At 40.0% G+C, this 25,638-nt stretch overlaps 2 protein-coding genes and 2 long non-coding RNA genes across 4 annotated transcripts in view; 2 read left to right on the top strand and 2 right to left on the bottom strand.

Annotated features, from left to right (window-relative positions):
• Window positions 1–18,271, bottom strand: part of LOC126932093 (uncharacterized) — a 45,653-nt gene extending 27,382 nt beyond the window's left edge. The window contains exon 1 of the long non-coding RNA XR_007718104.1: window positions 18,079–18,271. This is a non-coding gene — a long non-coding RNA (uncharacterized LOC126932093). The remainder of the gene's footprint in view (window positions 1–18,078) is intronic.
• The window catches only part of PDE11A (phosphodiesterase 11A), a 467,408-nt gene that overhangs the window by 414,599 nt on the left and 27,171 nt on the right, over window positions 1–25,638 (top strand). The window contains exons 17-19 of the mRNA XM_050750610.1: window positions 698–761; window positions 6,677–6,751; window positions 12,246–12,329. Of these exons, the coding sequence (XP_050606567.1) occupies window positions 698–761; window positions 6,677–6,751; window positions 12,246–12,329 (223 nt within the window). The remainder of the gene's footprint in view (window positions 1–697; window positions 762–6,676; window positions 6,752–12,245; window positions 12,330–25,638) is intronic.
• NFE2L2 (NFE2 like bZIP transcription factor 2) overlaps window positions 1–25,638 on the top strand; it is a 598,880-nt gene that overhangs the window by 152,040 nt on the left and 421,202 nt on the right. The gene's annotated exons all lie outside the window — the stretch shown is intronic.
• Window positions 22,535–25,638, bottom strand: part of LOC126932092 (uncharacterized) — a 34,874-nt gene continuing 31,770 nt past the window's right edge. The window contains exons 5-6 of the long non-coding RNA XR_007718103.1: window positions 22,784–22,913; window positions 22,535–22,674 (exon numbers count right to left, since the gene is read on the bottom strand). This is a non-coding gene — a long non-coding RNA (uncharacterized LOC126932092). The remainder of the gene's footprint in view (window positions 22,675–22,783; window positions 22,914–25,638) is intronic.

Raw genomic sequence — 25,638 nt, forward strand, 5'->3', positions numbered from 1 at the left:
GTTTCCATGGTTCAGTGTGAATTATAGTTAACCCTGCCCCTCAGAACTCTGATTCAGACCATTCCTGTGCTTTCTTATGTGCCCAAATTAATGAAAGCTGGAGCTGAGTATGTTTCTTCTTCATAATGCTTGTAAACCATGGTTGGAGCCAGGTAGTAAACTGGAGTGAAACGATATGGCTCCTGCCCATAAATCTTAGCTCTATAGAGCAGATGAAAATGAAGGAGCCCCTTATGTGGCATGTGCCTTGCCTCTTTGGTGTGGGTTTTCTTTCGTTCCCATCAATTAATGATAAGTTGGTAAGTAGTTTCATCAGCCATGTATATAGTGTTATATACTGATCCTCTTGCTTATAGTTTAAAAAAAAGGACAACATTGTCCATTCTAAATTATTTTAAGCAGAGCTTGCTTAGGTCAGGTGTAGAGAAAGTAGTGCTTTGCTTTCCTTGATTTGCTGCAGACAAAACAAAAGGGCCACCGGAGGATGTGTGAGAGCTTTGTCTTCCTAAGCAGCGTGGCCACATGATGGAGATGCGGAACACAGGGACTATAAACAGTGCTGCCCCTTGTTGAAGAAAGGAAGATGTGAGCTGGCCTCGTTTCCATTTTATTTTATTTATTTATGTATCTAGGACGGGTTTGTTTAGGAATGCAACAAAAGATTATTCAGGCTGTTTTGTTTGGTTCTGTTTTTCAGATCAATGTTAATGACAGCCTGTGACCTTGGAGCCGTGACCAAACCGTGGGAGATCTCGAGACAGGCAAGTGGTGATTAATGGCAGGGCTCAGCAGAGGAGGGACTGGGGGGGCGGTAAGGGGGACACAATATTCCCAGAGCCCAGACTACCAGGCACTGAAACCCTAGTCAATTTGCATCAGTATTAACATGGTGTAAAACATAGCAGGAGGCTTAGGCACGACATAGTTTACCGCACAGCCTTTTTTTTTTTTTTTTATCGTGCTTTCACTAAGCAATAATATTTCCAACTCTGTAAGATATTTTTAATGTGCTAAATCTGAATAATACATTGACCATTAAGGCAAGAGTTTCAAAGATAGGATTTTTGGCAAGATAATCATGTCTTAGCACAAGGTCTTGTTTTTTTATATCTGAAAATAAAAGGAGGCAAAAAGGAAATGATATTTTTCTTTTTAAATATTATTTAGATATCAGAAAGCTCTGTGGTCAAAATATGCAGTATCCAATTTAATTTGCAGAAAAACAAACCATGCTTTTACCACCTATCTGATTTCTCTGCCACAAAGCATTAGTTCTATAAGAACAGTTTTCAATTTAAGTAACTACCCAACTTAAGATCGTGGATTGCTGATAGTATTTAGAGGTTAATCATTATGTACGTTTTATTATGCACCTACTGTGTGAGGTCGAAAACAGTAACTTGGCATCTAAAGACTTCACATTTTAGGGAAAATAAGATACATTTCCATATCAATAAATAACTAATATTTATTGATTGTTTTATGTATATTATCTCATTTAATCCTTAAAATTGTACTCAGCTGAATAATGGCCACCCAAAGGTATCAGGTCCTAATCCCTGGAACCTGTAAATATTACCTTCAAAAGAAAGAGTATCCTTGCAAATATGATTAAGAATCTCAACTGCAGACTGATCTTGGATTATCCAGGTGTGCCCTAAATCCAATAACAAGTGTCCTTATAAGAGGGAGCAGAGGAAAATTACACATTCAGAAGAGAAGGCAATGTGAAAACAAGGCAGAGATTGCAGTGATGCAGCCATGAGCAAAGGAAAACTGGAAGAGGCAAGGAACAGATTCTGTCCAAGAGCCTCCAGAGGGAGCACATCCCTGCTGACACCTCGATTTCTGCCCGGTGAACTGATGTAGAACTCCCGGCCTCCAGAACTATGAGTGAATACACTCCTGTCGTTTTGGCCTCTAACTTTGTGGTAATTTACAGCAGCCTTAGGAAACTAATATAGTTATTATCCCCATTTCACAAATGGGAAAAATGAGACTTAGGATAAGCAGCCTGAGTTTATACAGCTTGTAGGTGGTGGAGCTAGGTATAGATTCTAGCAGGTTAGGCTCCAAAGCTTTCATTCTTAGCAGTGTTTTATGGTTTCCTTCACATATGCATCAGTCAGCATTTTTAAATGATGCAAGTGTATCCACAGAATAGGCTATGTTACCATTTTACCAAAAATCTCAGTGGCTTTAAACAACAAATTGCTCACAAACATGGGCACCTAAGGTTGGCAGGTGCCACTTTGTCCTTATTCTGTATTGGGGCTGAAGGAACAGCCACTACCTAGATTACTCTGACAGAGGCCCTGGAAGGTCTTGCACTGGCAATTAAATTCTCCCCGCAACAATTCATGAGCCAGAACTTGTCACATGACCCCACCCAACCAGGAAGTACCATCCTTCTATTTGCTCAGAAAGGAGAAAGCCAGAAATAGTGAGCGTGTGACTACCAGAGTTTGCCCTTCTCATCACCAAAAATGTGATTCATTCTCCCTCCAGCAGACAAAATATACCTATCCTTCCTCCAAGAAAGATAACCCAAATGTCCCATCAGTCATGGCATTAAACTCTTAAGTCCAGGATCTCTGGGCGATACATGCTAGTCTCTACAACAGATCTGGATACAGGTTAAAGACCTACACACACCCAAAATACAGCATCCAACATACACCGAAAAGACAAAATATCCATTATAACACTCCTGTTCAGAAAGGGAAGAGATGAGTGATATTCATAGCAATGTGGAGTGGTGAGTGGTCCATGGCAACTCTAGAATTCCGCTGGGTACTCACTGTGAGGGTGCCCTACCATGCAGGGGACCCTGATTCTCTGAGAGATGCTCTCCAGTTCCTTTTTCCCTCGACCTTTCAATCCTCCCTGGGAAATTATTCCTTTCCCATCACCCTTCTTAGCTTTATCTGGAGGTCAAACTGCCTTCTTCTCACCTAAAGAAGGTTGAAGTTCCAATACCTGTTTTGTGTAATCATGGGCTTAGGGTTTCTTTAGCACTAAAACTCTCTTGTACGTTTAGTCAGCTTTTTAAGTCTTTGATTCTAGTCCTTTCCATTTGCCCATAACCACATCCACATTCCATACAAACATCCCAGATTTTCTGTATTTATTTGCTTCTTTACATTTAGGAATAAAGAAATATGGCAAATATATTTATTCATTTCTGACTTAATTCCTAGTGCCTTGGGCCTAACAGCCTTCAGTGAGAGAACTGTATAGGTAAATCATTTCGTTGTGCCATTTTTGTCCAGTTAAAAAGATATGCTGCAAACTATAAATTCCTTCAGAATCTAACCCTAGGTGTGTTGGCAGTACCTTTGATTTGATTCTTGTTACAAAGCTGAGTCTTAATCAAACTTCATCAAAGTGTATCACAATTTTCATTTTCACAGTTTGGAATTGAGAAGTAATTTTGTCTTCCATCCCTACAAGTCCCTGAATTTGTGACTGTTTCTATTCCCTTTCATTCCTGGTTATAAGCCTGTCCTCCTTTTCTAAACTCCCTTCCTGTGATTCCTAGCAAAACAGTCAATGGCAATCATCACATTTTATGAACATTTTGTTTTCTAATCTCATCTCCCAAGACTGTAAGTTTATTCAGAACATTGTTAGCTTTTAGTTATAATTGTACAAATTATTTTGCCATGGATTCTCATCCTTATAGCCTCCTCATTATCTTAATACCTGGCCCCCAAGCTGATGACACATGTTTTAGGGTCTTTTTCTCTCTTTCTCTTCTTTTATCTCTTAATAGCAACACCTCACTTCCGTACCAATTTTTGTATTAGTCAAGGATAGGCTAGGCCTTGGTTCAGTAACAAATACATTCTGAAATTTCAGTCGTTCAACACAAATAAAGGCTTATTTCTTGCTCACACTGTCCAATGTAGATCAGGCAGTTTTCCTATAGAGTATTCCACCAATTGTGCTTTGGTTTAAATTTCATTGTGACATATTTGAAGTTACAAAAAGTCGCAGAAAGCAGGATAATTGTGAAGAATTTGCGTGGTTGACTAGCTTCTTTCCGCATCTCTGCCCACTGTTCATCTTACCCCCTCCCCTTTCCCATACGGGAAGGTCTCCCTTCTGGGAGAGTTGGTGAGTAGACTGCAGGGAAGAGGTAGGAGGCTCTTCCAGGTATTGGGGAAAAGTGTAGTACTCGGGGAGGCTCCTGTAATAGGGATGGAAGGAGGTGGAGAGTGTGAGGAAGTTAGGAGGACTGAGAGAAAACTAGAGAAGACCAGAAAGGGAATGGGGTGAGGTATGATGTGCCAGCACCTTCAGAAACCCCAGTAAAAAGCATGTCAAGAACTCAAGGAGCAGTAGCCCCAGGGGACAGGAAAGTGACAGGGCAAAGTACTTGCAAGGAAAAAAATTTCTGCCTTGATATTTTAGGCCAACCTGGGAGGCCCAATAGCTGCTTGTAGGTGGTCTTCTCAGTCACTAGTGTAAATATTATTTTATTTTCTGGATGTGAGCTTCTGTTGAAAAGTGCAGAAACGTAAGAGTTCAGGGAAATAAAACACAAAACCATGTATTTCCTAATGTTTCTATCAGAAAGCTTGTCGCAGTTCTAAGCTAGCAATCTCATTCTTGTTTGTCTCCAAATTGATGGGTTAATTTTTTTTTTTTTTAATGCTCACTTCAAAATTTTAGGAAACATTTGGAGAAAACAATAGGCCTTTCTTTAAAAAATATTTCTCTAACTTCCTGGATGTTGATTTTTAAAAATTCCCTTTCAAAATGTTTTCTGCTGGGGTCTATTCTACTTTCCCTTCCTGCAAACAAGATTAAGCATGTGGGTTTCCCCAGTGATTCCCCCAAGGCCTGATTAGCATCTCAATTTCCTTCTTTAATAAAAAATTCAATCAGGAACCACTTAATGTTCCTGATTGGGTTTTTAAGTACAAACAAAGCAGTTGTGCAAGTTAAGCTGTGAAAGGAGCATAGGGGAGATACCAACAACTACTTGAGAAAGAGCAAGGACAGAATTTTGTTTTAATTTCTTTCCTTTTCAGGGGCTACAGACCCATGCAGGACTCCCACCTTGAGGTGCCTGATGTGCACATTTACATTCTTTAATGCAAAAGACCTAGCTTAGAGCAATCTGAGGGAGAGTTCTGGGAACTGAATAAATGAGGTCATACCCTTAGGGGACCATTTCCTCTTCAAAGGAAGGCCAGAGAAAGAAGAGAGAAGCCTGGTGTGCTGAAATGCAGGGTAGCAGGAGAGACTGGAGAGGAGACAAGTGAATTGAGTCCTAGAAAACAGGCACATATACAAGAGATTGGGGTGAAGGGATTTTTCAGTCAGTTCCAACTAGTTTTTTTGTGGTTAAATTCTTGAAAAGGGCCCATGTTTCTTAATAGAAATATTAGAAATCTGAAGTTACTGGATATTTGATTTCTTTATATATGACTGCACACATGCTACTCTCAGATATGTGTGTGCGTGTGTGTGTGTGTGTGAGTTTAGTGTTGTGTTTCAGTTTTTTCCATAATCTGTGACTGACCAAATCTTTTGAGAGATCAACGGAGTTATCTTGATACTATGCACTTCACCAAAATCAAACTGTCTCATCTTTGCCAGATTTAAGAACCTTACCTTCATAAGAACCTGGAATAGAGAAAAATTTGTTTAGTATCCATGTCCTCTTGCCATGAAGTTGTCTGGGATTTATTCTACTCTTCCAATATTTTTTAAATCCAGCTAGTTCATCTCAGAAATTTCCTGGATGCACACCATAGTAGCGTTGAAAATAGCCATTCAACATTTAATCTGTTATATCAATTTGCTTCTCACAAGTTATCCTGAGAAGTGAAGGTGTAGAAAAGAAAAAAAAAAAAAAAAGAAATCTGTTTAGCTTGGCAATAATCAGTAGCTGCTGACCATCCAAGCTAATGGATTAAAAGCAGAAAAATATAAGTCTCTGTTTAAGGTTTAAGGTAGAACAAACGTCCCATTGTCCTTGTACCAACTAGCGCCTACCATAAATTAACACTTTTAGTGCGTAGATCCAGACAGCCTGAAGACCAAGTCACGCTCTTCAAACTATACCGTGACCTACTGTAAAAGTCTGCTATTAACAGTGAATCTAGCATTAGTCCTGCCTCTTGATTGATTGCAACAGTGGGAAGCAGAGGATGTGCCCTGGGGTTATCCCTCCCAGAGTGCATACAGATATTGGTAGGGAGGGAGTTGAGGAGTTTTCGTGTGGCAAGATGAAGCTGGGCTAATATAAAAGTATGCAACAAAATAAAGATTCTACATAGAAACAATCAAAAGTTGGCTAAACTATCATTACATAATATAATAATAATTACACATTATTATTAAATGAATATTTGCTTCACTTTTCTGTATAAGAACTTTTCCTGCTTTGAAGCTGGCAACCTGTTGCCTCAACCCAAATATGGAAGCTGTATAGTGGGAGATTGCCTGTTGACATGCATCTAAAATTACATTGCACAAGTTCTCCTGATTAAATGAATGAAACTGATTTCCAACATGAAAGGTTAATATACTTATTTCCTCATAAGCTTTTTAAATGATTGTCTGTGTTGATGAGGATCACCAAATACATAAGCAAGAAAGAACTTCCGAGTCTCGTGATAAACTACACATAACCATGAATTGAAATATTTGTATGTTTCAGGTGGCAGAACTTGTAACCAGTGAGTTCTTTGAACAAGGAGATCGGGAGAGATTAGAGCTCAAACTCACTCCTTCGGTGAGTTCATCCTTTAATTATCACATATTTACCCTTTTGAATGACATTTTCAAAAACAACTACAAATTACAAGTTGGAAATGGGAAAGACTGAAAATGGGTTTAAGGAAGCACTCCTGAAAGTTTAAAACATTAATTAAACTTAAATGCTAAACACTCTTATTCCCAAGTCTCTGATTAAGAGTGGTGAGCTACTTACTTAACAAGCATTTCCTGCGCACCCACAGTGGGACAAGTAGGCACGAGGGAGGATGAGCAAAGTGGAATTTGAATAATTCAAAGCCCAGTGCTGGCATTTCATGTATGCCTACTTTAGAAACACTGTGCAGCAAAAATTAAAGGCAGGCTGTCTAGCTTTGAGAAGCTAGATTTTATTTTCCAATTTCCAACTTTCAAAATCCCAAAAACAAATCATTTCAAATCTCTGTTTCTTTTCTTTGTCTGCAAAAGGAAAAAGTTTCACCTGTGGAACTAGGTTCTGGTGATTGGAACGCTATTTATATTGGACTCACCTGCTCAGTTATTACTTAAGAACGTTTACTGTAGGCTCAAGGTGATGCTGTTTTTAAGCATAAGGATACAGAAGACATAACTGCCTCAGTCACCACCTCAAGAGGGGCAGCCTCTTTATTACTAACCAATGATTAGCTAAAAACATAAAACCCAATGACTCTGAGAGTGGCGCAAAGCATTTTAAAGCCTGGCATAGCACAGTGGATTCAATGATACTCAAGGAATGTATCAATTGTCAAGAATGTCTGTTCATGAGAACCCAAATTAACTGAACTTGAACATTTGGAGGTATTTATAAGGTCTTCAAGTTTTAAGACATCATTCTTTGCTGACATTTAAAAACAAGGAAAAGCAAGAGAACTAGCTCCTAGTTTGAATAGTTTCACCTGCTTGAAGTAAGAATGCAGTCTTGCTAATTTTGACTATTCTTAATCAGTTGCTTATGTACAAAAGGTCAGGAGCTACATAGGTTGAAACACACACCAATTATTTTGGTTTTCAAAGCAACATTGACTTAGTTTGTCAAAACATCCCTTTTTTGGTGGTGTCACCAAATTTGGTTATAAAAATAAAAATATTAGCTTGGGATACATACAGTTAATGTATAAAACCTACTATGACCCAAATTCTCTCATCTCTACTTTCAAATAAAAGCTTTTCCCCCTTTAAAAACTGTTTCAGAGGCATACTCTGAAGAGTTTACAATGCAGCAATACCACAGGTCTTTTAATTAAATGAAAAAATATGAGTAAATTGCCAGCACTGGTGAGCTGGCGGGTGCAGTAGTACAGCACTAAGGAGCCTTTATCTGTAGGCTCAGGTAAGGCATTTTCTGCAGACATAAATGAAATTAATTTTGTGGTAGAAACATAGCTCTAAATGCTTCTGTCTTCTCACAAAGACTACGGAGCACCACTGATGACTGTGTCATCAGGGGAGGCCTGGCTGATGTGGCAGGGTTAGCCCTCAGTTCTTTTCCAGAAATATCTGTAAATGCATGCACCCAGAGCTGACACCTGCTGTGCCCATTATCCCTTGATATTTAGGAAGAAAACTGTCCTGGAGCCCTCTCAGGTATCATGGTCCCAGGCGTCATGGGAGTCACTTCATGAAGACAAAGGCTAATGTGGCCCACAGCCAGAGGGTCAGGATTGGAAGTAGTGAGTCAGTCAGGAAAGCCTGCCTGAGTGCCTCCAGGTGTCGGGCATGAAGCAAGGCACTGTGTATCCAGCAATGAGGAAGACACCATCTTCCCTGCCCTCAAGGATCTTGTCAACTGGTGGGAAATATAGACATGAAATAATTACTAATACTAATTTTATGAGATGCAAAATGCTGTGAACCACAGGACTGTGTGGGGCCTCACACTCGTGTTTTTTTTTGTTTTGTTTTGTTTTTTTTCTCATCAAGCATTGATTAAGAAGTGACTAGTACAAAAATAAACCCCTTAAAATTATGGTCAACTGATCTTGAACATGGGTGCCAAGATAACGTCTTTTCAACAATGGTTCAAGAACAACTGCATATCCACAGGCAAAAGAATGAAGTTGGTTCCCTACCTCTCAGCATACCCTGAAATAAACTCAAAATGGATCATACATCTAAATGTAAGGGCTAAAACTATAAAACTCTTAGAAGAAAATATAGGTACAAATCTTCCAGATTGGGGTTAACCATGGTGTCTTAAATATGAAACCAAAAGCACAGGAGACAAAAGACAAAATGACCCAGAGATGTTGGTCCAGAGATGTTGATTTGAACTTCATTAAAATTAAATTGAACAGCCAGGCGCAGTGGGCTCACGCCTTTAATGCCAGCGCTTTGGGATGCTGAGGTGGGCTGATCACTTGGGGTCAGAAGTTCAAGGCCAGCCTGGCCAACATGGTGAAACTTTGACTCTACTAAAAATACAAAATTTAGCCAGGTGTGGTGGTGAGCACCTGTAATCCCAGCTACTCAGGAAGCTGAGGCAGGAGAACCATTTGAACCTAGGAGGCAGAGGGTGCAGTGAGCCCAGATTACACCACTGTACTCCAGCCTGAGTGACAGAGTGAGACTCTGTCTCAAAAAAAAAAAAAAAAAAAAAAAATCAAATTGAACTTTATCAAAATTAAAAACTTTCATGGACGAAAGGACACTATCAAGAAAGTAAATTTTCCCATATTATGGGAAAATATTTGCAAATCATACAAAGACAACGCAATTTAAAAGATAGGCAAAGGATCTGAACAGACATATCTCCAAAGAAAATATGTAAATGGCCACAAAGCACATGAAAAGATGCTCAAAATCATTAGTCATCAGGGAAATGCAAACTGAAACCACAATGAGATACCACTTTTGCTAAGATGGCTATAGCAAAAACGACAGACAATAACAAGCGTTGGGTGAGGCCGTGGAAAAATTGGAACCCCATACATTGTTAGCAGGAATGTGAAATGATGCAGCTGCTTTGAAAAACAGTTTGTCAATTCCTCAAAAAGTTAAACAGAGTTACCATATGCCTTAGAAATTCTACCTCTAGGTATATCCCCAAGAGAAATGAAAACATACATCCACATAAAAAGTTGTATGTGAATGTTCACAGGTATTATTCATAATATCCTGGAAGCAACTCAAATGTCAATCAACTGATGAACAAATAAATAAAACATCTATACGATGAAATATTATTCGGCAATAAAAATGAATGAAATGCTGATGCATGCTACATGGGTAAACCTTGAAAACAGTGCAAGAGGCCAAGTCACAAAAGACCACATATCATAAGATTCCATTCATATGAAATGTGCAGGATAAGCAGATCCATCAATAGAGAAAATAGATTAGTGGTTGCCTAAGGCTGGGAGTTTGGGAAAAAACGAGAGTGACTGCTAATGGTATGGGGTTTCTTCGAGGATGATAATAATGTTCTATAATTGTAGTGATAGTTGCTTAACTTTGTAAATATACTAAAAACCACTGCATTTTTTTAAAAAAGTAACTTTATAATATCCACTATAAATTGAATAATTAAATAAATATGAAAATTTTATATAGCAAAGAGAACTATAGAGAAAATAAAACCTAATTTTTTTTTTTTTTTTTTTTTTTTTGAGATGGAGTCTTGCTCTGTCGCCCAGGCTGGAGTGCAGTGGCACAATTTCGGCTCACTGCAACCTCTGCCTCCTGGGTTCAAGTTATTCTCCTGCCTTAGCCTTCCAGGTAACTGAGATCATAGGCGCCCATCACCACGCCCAGCTAATTTTTTGCATTTTTAGTAGAAACAGGATTTCGCCATGTTGGCTAGGTTGGTCTCAAACTCCTGATCTCAAGTGATCCTCCTGCCTTGGCTTCAAAAAGTGCTGGAATTACAGGCATGAACCACCACACCCAGCCCAGAATAATATTTTTTAAAGAAATATTTTGTTTATTTATTTATTTTTATTTTATTTTATTTTATTTGAGAGTCTCACTCTGTCACCCAGGCTGAAATGCAATGACACAATCATAGCTCAATACAACCTCAATCTCTTGGGCTTAAGCAATCCTTTCACCTCAGCCTCCTCTCAGGAGGAGACTTGTAGTCACTGAGACTACGTGTGTGCCACCACAGTTGGCTAACTTTTTTTTTTTTTTTGGTAGGGACAGGGGCCTCACTCTGTTGTCCAGGCTGGTCTTGAACTCTTGGGCTCAAGTGATCCTCCCACCTCAACCTCGCAAAGTGCTAGGATTACATGCATGAGCCACTGCACCCAGCTCTAAAGAGACATTTTGGACCAAGACTCATATTATTCACAAGAGCTATCCCTCTCTCCAGCACATTTTCACAATTTTCTCTAAATTCCAGTCTTCTTTCCTGCTATTTCCCATCTCCCATTGCAAGACAAGGATGAGAAGAGCCTTTGGGTATCAGTGACCTTCTCCCCAGTTTGGAGATATTTTCCTCAGATTTGGCAGCTAGTGATTTCTGCCCCACCCACTCCCACTCTTATTCATACATCTGAAGGATACAGGATTTTCCAACACCTCTGGACCAAGGGGATTGCTTGGCTCTGCCCTCATGGCCTATAAGGACACCAAAATGATGTGAATGCCACGTTTTATGTAGAGGAAAGATAAAACTTACTGTATAACATTAAGGGAGGGCAAGTTATAACTAGATAGCCCAGTCTTCTAGATAAGTAAGGGCACAAGGGAGCTTCTCAGGCCTGGGCCTGACTCCTTAAGAACAAAGGGAGAGGCAGTCTCACTGGCACAGAATTGGCAGTGTTTGTTCAGTGAATTAATTTTAACACTAAAATTCCAATTGATTGTTTCCCTTAAGTCTGCCCAACAGAAAAATGTCATTTATTTCTCTCAAAAATATACCTAAATTATCTCAAACATTATAACATCATAAAGCTTAAGGGCTGGGAATGAAGAGAGAATGCGTACCATCCACCATCATCCACACAATGATAGATAAATATTTAAAAATTTATTAATGACAGAACCTTATTGAAAAACATATGTAATTGCCAAATCAACCCCTCACCCTGAAAAAGTAATATAAATGGTTTCTATTTACAATAAAATTGCTTTTAAGGATATTTTCCAATCTGTCCCATTCTATCCCAACCTCTCACTATAGAAATGAAAGCCTGCATTATTTTTGTGGCAGTAAAACATATTCCTTTCCCCTTGACCTGTACCCAATTCACAGTGACCTGATGACTTGATTTAGTAGCAGTTGCTTATATTTGAAGATGGGTTTTTGCCCCAAGAAGTTGCACGCTAGAAAGTTCAAGTAAATTTGCTTACAAATCTCATAAAAAGAGGTAAAAACCATTTCATTTCTCATCATGATAAAGGAGAAGAAAGTCTGTGTAAAGATTGATTGTGATTTGTGAAGGGTTCAGTTTGTAAAAAATGGATCACTGTAGCAAAGTGTTTGACAAAGCACCCTGTAAAATACTTCGGTGTAGTAAAGCAAGGTTCTTCCCCCGCCCCCCTGATTCTAGGCAATTTTTGATCGGAACCGGAAAGATGAACTGCCTCGGTTGCAACTGGAGTGGATTGACAGCATCTGCATGCCTTTGTATCAGGTACTTTGATTTGGGAGGGCCTACATGTTCTGACTGAATCAGAAAAGGAAAAGTGTGTGCTTCTCAAAAGCACTCATTTTAGGAGACATTTCCAGGGTATGTACATTGCTGAGAGCTCTGGCTGCAGTTTGTCTTTTTTGAACTTCTGACTGTCCCCTGTCTGGGAAGAGTTGGTTCTAAGAGGCTGCAGACCTGCATTCTCCACCTTCTAGGACATAATCTCCATGAGCCTCCACTCCCTCATCTGTAAACCAGGGATAATAATATTTTATTTACTATCTCTCAAACTGTGTCCCATAGAACATGAACATCCAGCCATCATCTAATAACTGTCTGTTCAACAAAAGCTCACAGGGCCAAGAAACATGTTTAAACTTGATCAACTCAATTTCTCAAACATATTTGACCATGGAATTTTTTTTAACAAATTTTCTTTATTAATATCATGTGAGAATAAGGATTCCAGGAAACTTAGTGTTCTGCTCTGACCCCACGGTCTGAGCGGGGGGGTTTTGTGACACACCTTCCAGCTTCAAAATCTGCCTGTCTGAGATGCATGCGGCAAATCCTCACCAGTGAATTTTAAGCGAGATGCACTAATGACTCCAGCTTTGCTACTTGGTGTGTAGGCCTCTCCTTCTGAAAGGAGAAAAGTGTCGCTTTGAATGGTTCACACTCCACGTTTTGAGTACGGATCAGGGCTGGCGTCAGTTAACACTAACAGTTTAGTGTACACTGGCTTTTAATTTTACTTCTAAGCATTTGCTTTCATTTGTAAAAACCTGGCAAGTTCTTTACCCCCAACCTAGCTCAATCAGAACTGAGCTGCTTGTCTAACTTCAAAGTGAGAAACATGCAGGGAAAGCAAAATCTCTTTAGTTCCTCACCCTATGTAACCCTATTAAAAACACGGTATTGTTTTTTAAGGACCTCACAACCATCAAGTTCAAGATCATCTACCACTTCGTTTTCAGCACTTTTAGGAACTGCTGAGCCCTATCGCAGAACCCTGAAAACAAACAGACAAACTTAGAATACTGTCTTGAAGATGGATATGTAATTTTTAATAACTATAACAAAAATAAATTCATTTTTGTTGTATATTAGTCATTAAATACATGATACCATAAAGTCAGGTAAAGTTTTAAAATAATCTACAATTGCTTATTTTAGTTAAAAAAGGAACATAATGTTCTTTTATTTAATACTGAAAGATTGGGCAAATAAAATAGAAAATGATGTATACTTTATTTTAAGGGGATCCTCAACTCTCTTTTCTTCCTGTTGGCTCCTCCCATCCTCAGTGTCTCTGAATAAGCAGGCCCCCATATGCAAAGCCCAACAACTTTTGGGTCACTTATATCTTGCTTTGTGAAACTGACCTGGACTATACATGTTGAATTACTTTTTAATGTTATTCAGTTTTGTGTGCACACTTAGGCAATAAATGGGATGAAGAAATTATTCGTGCAATTACTACATTCCTTTTACTTTGGGTAAAGCTTAGGAGGATGAAGACATGTATTGGGGTGGGAAGCTGGTTAAGTTTTGGTACTAGTTTGCAAAGCTATTTTGGAGTGAACTCAAAGTCTACACACTCTTCCTATGTGATTGGTTATAGGAAAGGCTGTAAAGGATCCTCATATGGTTTTCCATGTTAATTTGCTTTATTACTAATTCACAATCCTTTAGGGCTTGTCTTATGCTTCCTATTTAATGCTTTGAAATCTTTAGGTTACAAAGGAAGTTATTTGAATTTAAGTGGAAATAGCAATTTCTAGAATTTAGGGAGTAATATTATCCCTTCACATTACATATCATCCTGATTTTTCACATCTGTTTTACTTTACTACTTATCTGTGGGTTAGAGACCTCTGCTATTTTCAGCTGCAGGAAATTAATATATAGAAAGATTAAGTGATGGTCCCACCAAATGAGAGTTGTGTCCTGCTCACCCCTGACCTTTGTTTTGGTGTAGTGACCTTTCTACTGCCCTTCTTCACCTCTGATGGAAATTTCTTGCACCATTTTTTATTATTTAACTAACTGGGGAGAGATGTGTCATGCTGAAAGGGAATATGGAAGGAGCTGTTTACAGAAGCTCATATTCATACTTGCTGCTGTATCTTTTCATTTAACAGGGGATGAAAATCTTGCTCTTTTTGATTCCTTACTATCACTAAGTAAAAAAAAATATCTCATTTCATTTGTAAGTTTTAAATACAAGGCTTTGAAACCAATCATTTTAAGAGCCATCAAACTGAAACTTTGTAGGGTAAGTTTAAGTATCCTCTCTGAGGGTCCTATTTTATTTCATCTTATGCAGTGTTCTCCCTTCCCTCCACTATTTAACTGGATAATCTCACATTAACTGTTGGTGCTTCTGAACTGAAATCAAATCAGTCAGTGGGCAGGAATCACCATTAGTGGGAAGACACAACATCTTGAGGAAGTGACAAGCCAAGAAGGTCACTGATGTGACACCATTCACTGAGATAACTCAGTGAAAGTCAAGTTTGGGGTTTTGAACATAAAAATGCAATAATAAGGAATCTGAGAGGATCAAAGACAAGTGGGAAGTGTGCAGGTGGCAGGAATCCCTGATGTGATTGGTCTGACATACAGCATCATAAGAATTCAGCTTCGCTTTACCATGTTGGTCTAGGCATACGGCAAAAGGATACCAAGGAGTACACATGAGACAAAGCATGTCCCCTCTGACAACCAAGGCCTGACCCCAAGGTAGGGCAAGGTTGGATGGCAAGAACCTTCATGTAGAGCCCAAGGCAAGCACTCTCATAGAGAGAGCTGGGATCTTCCTGCTGGTGGAGAAGTTTGGAGAGTTGGAGTCTACAGAGGGTGGGAGTTGACCCAGGGCACCCCACGGCTGGAGGCTCCTGGGAACAGCAGTGGGACAGAACAGCGAGTTTGGCAGGGGCGAGCGGCCATGCAGCTGCACAGTAGATACACATATGGTTTGGGTACAGCTTTTTGACTTCATTGACCTTCACTGGGTAGTTCGGTTTTACTTTGTGCTTTTAAAAGGGTTGTGCTTGTCAAATATGAAATAGATAAAGCACTTTCTGCTTGTGATCCTGTTTGCTGAGATTAGCTCTTCTCCAAGCAAAGGGTGAAGATTATCACTACTCTCAGGTGCCTGAAGGACTACTTATTTATGTGCCTAGTTGGCAACCCACACCAGTATATTTCAGATGCCCAGTGCATTTAAAATCAAAACTCTTTTCTCTGAGATAGCTTCCAGTTCCACTCATTTTTTTTACTACATTGAGGGAAAACAATGAGGAACTCCCCCTCCTCAAAATCTATTCACTAGGAAGTTATCTAAGTAATCTTGAGATTGACAGAAAGTGACAGACAGAAAATATATAAAAATATATAAATGAAACAGGAAAAAAAAAACGATGTGCAGGTCCTCTTTACCATATGTATTGTCAACAAGAGAGGCTGACTGGTTCTATCTCAAGTGGAAAAAGACAGCATGTCATTGTGGCATTGATTTAGCTCTCCCAACATGCCAGGTGGGTAGGACACACGCACAGAACAGTCCCAGATTGATGGATAGTTATCTAATAAGGATGTAGGCCAGGCTTCTATCCATATGTTTATATGTGAGCATAGAGTTCGCTGGAACTTGCTGTCTTTTTAATCTTCAGACTTTTCCTTAAAGAGAGAGAGAGAGAGAAGGAGAGAGAGAGAGAGAGAAAAGAAAGAAAGAGAGAGAGAGAGAGAGAGAGAGACAGAAAGAGAAAGAGAGAAAGAAAGAAAGAAAGAGAAAGAAAGAAAGAGAAAGAAAGAAAGAAAGAAAGAAAGAAAGAAAGAAAGGAAAGAAAAGAAAGAAAGAAAGAAAGAAAGAAAGAAAGAAAGAAAGAAAGAAAGAAAGAAAGAAAGAAAGAAAGAAAGAAAGAAAGAAAGAAAGAAAGAAAGAAAGAAAATGATTGTAACAGGATGAAGTCGTGATTTATGGGTGACAGCCTTTTAATCACGAAGGCAAGAGTGGGCAGGGAACCATCAAAGCACATTTCCCCAAGAGAAGACTCAAGCCCTGGTTAGTTAGTTGTGTCCTAGCAGGGCATCTAGAAGGAATACATTGACATCTGATTCCTATGCGTTCTGCTGTCTTTGCACCCTGCTGGGGAACCATTAGCCCTGCTGCTCAACATCTTTGAAGGAAAAAAAAAAAAAGGAAGAAGGAAGAAAAAAAGACACAATCAAACTTTGTGTCATTGCCACACCAGCCTTAGGGATAAACAGAAACCCTCATGTCACAGTATCATTTTGAGCTTTTCTCTGCAATAGCAAGCTAAGTTCTGGCTCCTTATTTTCATTCTCAACTTAACCAAATCTCAGTGTACCTAGAATGTCAGAGGTGCAGAGTCATTATAAATCTTTTGTTTGTTAAGGACTGAGGGATTTAATTTTTATTATGAATATAATCCAATTTTTAACTCATCCCAAACTGGCTTTTGATTTTGGAGTGGATATTTTCTCACAGATAATGCAAAAGTACGTAACCTGGCCAGCATCTAGCCAGAATAATTTTCTCTTTCCATTAAGAGTAGGAAAATTTTGATAAGAGTAGTACCTCTTTATTAAAATGTCATGATGTTTCTGAAACAGGCAGGGCTTCTAATGTTAAGATTTACAGTAACCTTTGATTTTTTTCTCTGCCTTCACTTTTTTTTTTCTGAGATAGAATTTTGCTCTCATTGCCCAGGCTGGAGTGCAATGGCATGATCTCGCCTCACTGCAACTTCCGTCTCCCGGGTTCAAGCGATTCTCCTGCTTCAGCCTCCTGAGTAGCTGAGAATACAGGCATGCCCATGCCCGGCTAATTTTTTTGTATTTTTAGTAAAGGCAGGGTTTCACCATGTTGGCCAGGCTGGTCTTGAACTCCTGACCTCAAGTGATCTGCAGACCTCAGCCTCCCAAAGTGCTGGGATTACAGGCATGAGCCACCACGCCCAGCCTCTGCCTTCACTTTTAATGGTTATTTTGAAAAATACATTCCACGTGATGCAATATTAATAGGCTCTCTGGGAAAAAGGGAGAAAAAAACTTTAACATATAGTTGAAATAGTAGAGTGGGAGTTAGAAATTGATAAACTAGAAAAGAGGATATAAGGTGCTACTCCAGGACACTTTCTCTGGATACTGATGAAAGTACTTTAAAAGCAATCCAGTGTTCCCTAAGAACAACTTCATCAGATAGTAAAAAAAAAAAAAAAAAAAGACACCACCCAAATCAGTTTCCTGTGTTTCTCTATGACTTTTAGTATTCTTGTGGATGAAAGGAAGAGATAGTTGGGTTTAGTTTCTTACTTATCCTTACAAAGGGGGAATATACATGGAATGCCATCATACATAACTCAAAAAATACGGAAAGAAAGAAGGAGGGAGGAAGGGAGGAATGTAGGGAGAGAGAGAGAGAGAGGGAGGGAAAAAAAGAGGAGGGGGAGGGGAAGGGAGGAGAGGGGAGAGGAGGGAAGGGGAGGAGAGAAGGAAAGACAGAAGCAAGGAAGGAAGGAAGGAAAACAACTTCCTATATTCTCTATAACTGATCTATCTGGCTCCACTTTTTCCTGGTGATGGGGAGTAGGGTGGTGGCTGTGTTCAGGGACTATTATTTAAACTTCACTATATTAAAGTATCTCAGTCTCTTCGGGTTAAAGTACTCCCAGTCAGAGCTCTTTCTCCTCCCCAGCTGACATCTAGGTACCAGGGAACTCACCTATGGTTGTGATGATTTTGTGACCTTCAGGAGAAGGACGCCTGGTGCACATCTCGCCTGTTGGGTCTTTCTGGGTTAACTGAGAAGTGGCTGGTCACAACTCTGGCTGTGATGCTGTGCCAGCCCCGTGTGACTATGGTGTGGGTGTGATGAGCACTTTGTGCCAGCCCTGGCCACTAGCTGTGGCTGCTTAAGTCTGTGGTCCTTGTGGCAGCCTCTTGGCAAGCCCCCTGCACCACCCCCAGCAGCTTCCTGGCCAGTTCTAACTGACTGGTTCCCTTGGCATTTCCTCATTCCCCCTGGGGCACCCATGAACTCCCAGCTACTTTCTCGTTACCCTGCTGTCCACACAAATTTCTAAGTCTTTTCTAATATGCTGCCTGGGTGGTGCCAACTTGCTTTAGGAAGATTCTATTATTTTCCTGAATTAGGCTCTGAAATCTGAAATATAAGCCCTCCCCTCACCTTTAAGGTTTGACCCCCAAGGAATGTGAAGCCAGGACTACTCACTTCTGATCTTCCTCTCTCTCACCTACCCCTTTCTGCCTCTCTCTCCCCTCTCTCTTTCTCCTCTTTTCTCTCTCCCTGCCCCTCTCCCCACTCCCCTCTTCCCCTAATATTTCCATTTGCTTTGCTTTTCCTGATGGGAACTATCCTTATATGGTCTCCTCTGTGTTCTTCCTGCTAGAGTTTTGTAGTAAAACTTGAAGATCTAACTTAGCCAGGTTTGGTTCTTAATAGAGAAAGGAGAAGGCCACTTCACCATGCAAAGCTACAAGCAGGGTTATTCTCTTTCAAAGCTGAATGATGGCAGCTTGTTTCTAGCTGGGAACTGCCATTTGCCTGAAGGAGGGAAGCCTACTGAGATAATGGGAGAGGAGCCCCAGGCATCACCATTCAAACAGAATGGAAAATGCACTGGCTTACTATTCTCAAAATATTGTCCTTGTTACATAATAATGTACCCAAATCGGAGTGCTGCTGATAGTAAAGTCTGTTTATCTCAGAAAATATTCTATGTGTTATTAGTCAAATATGAATGGAAGAGAAACATTAATATTCAAAAGTGTTGGTTTTATGTAATTTATAGGCCCCTCTACTACAGTCTATCTTCCAAATTTTTGACAAAATAATCTTTTTAAAAAAAAAAAAGTCTGATCACAGCATCTCCCTGCTTTAAAGACCGCAGGTTACTATCACAATCTATAAGGTACTTTCCAGAGTCCTTGGTTTAGCATTCAGAAACCCTCTCATTCATTCTGAAGCCCACACCTATTCCTTGGCCTCATCTCCTGTCACCCTGCCCACTTCCTTGCCAGATACCCTTTGCCCCAAGCACAGGACTCACTAGCCCTTTGGTCCATTTTCCCTGGCCTCTGCCTATGCCTCCTCGCTCTCATGTCTGCCTGGAAGACACCAGCCCAAGCTGTCACTTCTGTAAAACCTCTGCTTCCCCACAACATTCCACAGCACTGTCTCCATCTCCTGATAACCACACACTCTGTGTGTGATTATCTTTCTGTCTCTTCCCCATTAGACTGGTTTCCTGGAGCCACCATATTCCTGGCACCTAGCACAGTGCTAGCACATTAGAGCTGCTCAGCCCAATGTTTGTTGAGCAAAGGAATGAAGAAACAGAAATGTGAATGATAGGATGCAGTATAAGCAGTGGAATGTATGAAGTAAGTTTATAATGTCATTTAGTTATCACCTATAAATACAGTCATGTGTTGCTCAACAACAGGGATACATTCTGAGAAATGCATCTTTGACAATTTCATCATGCAAACATCATAGTGTACTTACACAAACCTATATTGTACAGCCTCCTACACACCTAGGCTATATGGTATAACCTATTGCTCCCAGGCTACAAACCTGTACAGCATTTTACTGCACTGAATACTGTAAGCAACTGTATCACAATGGTAAATATTTGTGCATCTAAACATATTTAAACATAGAAAAGGTACAGTAGAAATATGGTATTATAACCTTATGGGGCCGTGGTTGTAGATATGGTCCATCATTGACTGAAATGCCATTATGAGGTACATGACTATGTATAAAACCTTTCATCAGAGTATGCACTGTTATATTCCTGCCCATAAGCTGGAGTATATGGCCTATGATATCTTCTTATAAAGTGGTTTGGTTCTCATCATAGTTGAATTCTACTGTAAAGGGCCAGTTAATAGCCATGAATTTTTCAGAGCTTTGACTTTTTCATCTAGGAAATACATTAAATTTTCTTTTATCCAGCATTGCCAGAAAATATAGTCCTCTAGTTATTTTAATATTCAGGTTAAGAGATGGAGCTAGCATATGTCACAGATAGATTTCAAGAAATATATATTGTATGTTGCATACATATGATTTTGAGAAATTATAATACAATAAAATACTAAATTTATCATGATTATAATTTAATCTTTCTTTGACTTAGAAAACTTTTAGGATCCTCTAGTGTCTAAAAGTAATCAGTGCAAACATCAACTAAGAATATGCTCTGTTCTTAGCCAGGCATGGTGGTGTGTACCTGTAGTCTCAGCTACTTGGGAGTCTGTGGTGGGAGGATTGCTTGAGCCCAGGAGTTTGAGGCTGCAGTGAGCTATGATTGCAACACTGCACTCTAGCCGGGTGACAGAGCAAGACCCCATCTCTTTAAAAAAAAAAAGAAAGAAAGGAAAAGTAAAAAAAGAATGTGCTGGGTAGGAAGAAGTTCTGAGTAGCAGAGAGGACTCATTAATAGAAGAACGATTAAGTTCCTGTTCCTTCCAACATTATGCATGATAATTGGCAGGTGAAGGCATCTCATACCCTTCGCTACATCTCAAAGTTCTTCCAGAATACTTGATGTTTGTCACCTCCAAAAAGGAGTTTGACCTGATAAACAACCATCTCTATGTATATTTTTTGGTAAATAAAATGGACTATAATTTATTTCATGCAACCTTGAAAAAAATACCCATTCTTTATATGTTAGTGTTAATATATTCCTATTCATATATATTTCATGAGCTCAAACAGTGCCATGAATCCATATTAAAATGCTGGAATCCAATGGAAAAAATAGAATATACCCCCAATAAGGTTTCTGAGGACAGATTTAAGATAAGATCTTAATTCTTATCTTAAATTCTCCTTATCCAGCTGACCAACATATGTAACTCTTTTTTAAAAGGATTTCTGCTTTGGAATAATGAAGCTAAATGTCTCTTAACCCCAAGTCCTTACAAGGCTTGGAATGTTCTCTTCCCTTAAGTAACTATCTAGTTATTTTAGAGAGCATATTTTAAAAGCTTATTTACCTCTTCTTCATGACCCTCTCTTCTTTGGCTCTCTTCAGAAGAAGTAGGAAAGAAGCAGGAAGGGCAGGAGAAAAGGAGGGAGGAAGGAAAGGAGAAATATATATATGTGAATGTTAAAAACTCTGCTGTTGAGGTATCAAAAGCAAATGAGAAGAGTAAAGAAAATATACATTAGAGAATACCTAAATTGTCATGAGTGACTGTTGGGAGAAATAAGAACCTCACATTCTCTTATTTCTGATACCCCTTCATACTACTGTCCACATCCAAACACATTTTTACCAGGGTACATGAGTGTATTCTGGTAATACACTCTGCTTTGGTCACTTAACATAAAGTTCTTAATATGTTTCCATGTTTCTACATAATTTTTACATTGTCCTTTTTTTTTCCCTTCTTTCTTTATGAGACAGAGTCTCACTCTATTACCCAGGCTGGAGTGCAATGGTGCAATCTCGGCTCACTGCAATCTCTGCCTCCCAGACACAAGCAATATTCCTACCTCAGCCTCCTGAGTAGCTGGGACTACAGGCACATGCCACCACACCCAGCTAATTTTTTGTATTTTCGTAGAGACTAGGATTCACCACATTGCCCAGGCTGGTCTCCAACCTCTGAGCTAAAGTGATCCACCCGCCTTGGCCTCCCAAAGTGCTGGGATTACAGGCATGAGCCACTGCATCCAGCTTTCACATTATCCTTTGAAATGACAGTCTGGTATTCTGATCAATTGACTTGTTGTAATTTATTTAGTTATCCCCTACTTTTTTCCTAATAGAGATAATTCTGAAATGAGCACTTTGGCACCTCATTTTATTGACTTATTTAATACTATTAAGCATGATTAGAAATAATAAAGTTGCATTTCTTTTTTTCAAAGAAAGATATACACTCTGAAGGAAATAGAAAATAAGTGGAGATAAGCTACCCTCAAATATTGGAAGCTAAGAAGGAAGTAATCTCCCAGAATGTCTGCACAAGGGGAGAGCAACAGGGAGCCAGCCCATCTGCCTTTCAGAAGGAATGCCTGAGAGGCTCAGGACTTAGGAACAGCCAAGAGTGGATATGTTAGTTTCCGAGGGCTGCTGTAACGAAGTACAGTAAACTGCGTGGCTTAAAATAACAGAAATGTATTTGCTCTCAGTTCTGGAAGCTAGAATTCAGCCACGAATTCTCTCCATGTGTCGACAGGACTGGTTCCTTGTGAAGCCTCTGAGGGAGAGTCCGTTCCACGCATCTCTCCTCATTGCTGATGGCTGCTAGCAGTTCTTGACATCCTCTGCCTCTGTATTCACATAACATTTTCTTGTGTCTGTGTTTTCACATGACCTTCTTATAAAGACACAAACTATTGGATTTAGGGCCCATTCTAATCCAATATGATCTCATCTTACCTTGATAACTAACATCTGCAAAGACCCTATTTCCAAACACGGCCACATTCACAGGTACCCGGGTTAGAACTTCAACATAGCTTTTGGGAGGACACAAGTCAATTCACAACAGCGAGGTTGAGGAATCAGCCTGGAAACAAGAGGGAAAGAAAGGTTAGAAGTTGGTAAATAGGATCTCAGGAATCTCCCACAACCACATAGCCAGGTCAACAGACTGTGTAGCCACTGCCAAGTCAGAAGAGAGTTCTTCTCTCAGAGTACTCATGAAGAGAATCTGTGGCTGAAATCTAAAGCCCGTGGAATGATTTGCTGGACTCTCAGATGCCTTTTGACTCTGCACCTGGAGTGCCAGCAGCCAGATACCCCCAGAAGCAGAAAAGTGGGATTCTTCTCTAGGGAAACAGAATAGCCTCAGAGAAAAGATCTGCATGGACTTGCACTTCAGATTCTCTCAATGAACCAATTTCCTGCAGGATGCCCTTAAAATGGAGCCACCAGTTGACAGTCACGGCTCTCCCACTTACCTGCCTTGGTCCACTTTGTACTCTGCCTTCAATAGGTCTTTCGTCTTTCAGTGCCTTGCATTTAAATATATGCAAACAGATAAGGGCCACAGAATGTTTGAGCAAAGCCTTCAATATGAAAGAATAGATGCAAAGTAAAAAGCATGAAAGAGAAGGGAATTCAGAGCATACAGTGAAGGCAGGAAACAAAAGACAACTTCAGAAAAACTTCCAATGCCATCAAAAAGCTAAGAAATATGTTATAAAACAAGGCCAAAATGCCTGGGGTATTTTTTCTTCTCTATTACTTTCTAGTCGTGCCATCATGATTTTTCTTCTTCATTTGGATCCCCTATATTAGTAGGGTCTCCTGACTGCCTCCCTGCCAGCTGCCTCCACTCTGACCCCAGTCTCATACATATAGTCCCATCCTCCAGGCTCCATGTCACCACCACAGCTATCCTCCCAAAGCACAGCTGACTGCATGGCTCACCTGCTTAAAGTCCTTCAGGCCCTCCTTTCCCATTACTACAGGAAAAAAATCTCAGTTGGCACAATTGACCTTCCCATCCCACCTCCTTTCTCTCCTTCCTTTGTACCCTCTGCTCTTGCCGTAAGTGGCCACCTGCCATTTCCCTAATGGCTACCTCACTAATGTTCCACACCCCGTGCCTGTGCTCACCCAGCCATCTGCAGGCCTACCTTCCCTCCTCTCCCCATGCAACTCCTAGTCTTGCTTGAGGACTCTGCTCACATGACAGGCTCTTAGGAAACCTCTCTTTGCCCCCAGGAGGTAGATATTCTAGCCTCTGGGATCCTCTTTGTGTTCCTTTATTAGAACATCTTAATTGTTTACATTCACTGTCTCTGTTACTCAGCCAGGATGCCCAGCACAGCTGAATCTACCAACCTCCTCCCTCATCCAAGCTGCAGCAGCAGTGTGTGTGTTGTTACCAGCCACTGGGAGACCCCACAGGGCTGCCTCAGCAACACAGCAAGTGCAAGAGAGTGACAGGAACGGGAAAGATTGGGTTATCACATTGTTACTAGTAAGCGCTTGCATTTCCTCAGCATCTTGTGCTTTCAGGATGCCCTGAAATAACCTATCACTCTTGAATTGCCCTGTGGCGGTGTTAACATTCCTGCCTTTATTTCACGGATGAGAAACTAGGGAGGTTATACTTGCTGCTCACAATGGCCTCAGTGAATTAGGGGAGTTTCAGCATCTGAACCAATAACTCCTACAAGCAGAGGGATGAGCTATAGAACCATAAAATAACAAAAAAAGGACAAATTATTCTCCAAGCCTTTGATTTAATATATCATCATCGAATTTAGGTTTTAGTGTTACAGGTGATCTGAACAGCTGAAAAATCTAAAGAAGAAAGGAGAAATAGAGAAATAGAGACATACGGAAAGATAGCCAGCAGGAGGGAGAAGACAGACCTAAGATGAGGGCCTAAGAGGAGGCAGTAAGGGCTGAGTGTTTTTATGAGTCCTCTTTCAAACCTGCCCTCTACACTCATAAACTGAGGGCTCACCATCCTCAGCTTTCTTTTTATGGTGATCACCACCGGCTTGTAGGTTTGGCTGAAAGCAGCTTCACTCTGCTACTTTTTAAAGGTTTTGGGCCTCACAAAGTGACTTTCTTCTTGGAGCAAATGGAATTGATGATAGACAATAGCAACCTTTCCAAGAGTCTGAACCAAGGGAGGTGAAGTATGTGGAAAAGCTTTTGGAAAGAGTACACCTATTATAGTTAAAGCCCTCCAGCATGTGAGTCACTATTGTTATCATTAATATCATCTCTCAACCTCAGTATCTTTGCTGTAAATTTGGATATATAATAGCCAAGCTTTCTGCCTCACAAAGATGTAGTGAGTCCATAACAACATTTTTTGAGCACTTAGTATGTGCTCAAGACTAACTTTCCAAACATGATCTGATGTAATTCTCTTCACGATACCAAGTTAGATGCTATGAGGATCCTTTTTTTCAGATGTGAAAACTGAAGCTATAGAGCTTCTGTAACTTACCTAAGAATATATAGTAAGTGACAGGGCATAGATTCTTTCTGCTTTCAAATCTGTGACTCCTAACCAGTACGACTCAGTGCTGCCTGAGATAATGTGTGTGCAGGCGTTAGTATTATACAAACCTGAGATCATTTATTGGGTCACCTTTAACAGAAGAAACATGGTATTTTTATTCTAGAATAGTTAACTAGGTGACTACCTGCAGACCATCTGTAGGAGGGGAAAGCAAAACCCTGAAAGGTCACTATTAAGTGACCTGACTTGATAATGGCAGAGCTGGGTTTAGAACCCAAGACTTTGGACTTTTAGTTTAAGG

Source organism: Macaca thibetana, chromosome 12 (assembly GCF_024542745.1).
Source record: "Macaca thibetana thibetana isolate TM-01 chromosome 12, ASM2454274v1, whole genome shotgun sequence".
NCBI classification, from domain to species: Eukaryota; Metazoa; Chordata; class Mammalia; order Primates; family Cercopithecidae; genus Macaca; species Macaca thibetana.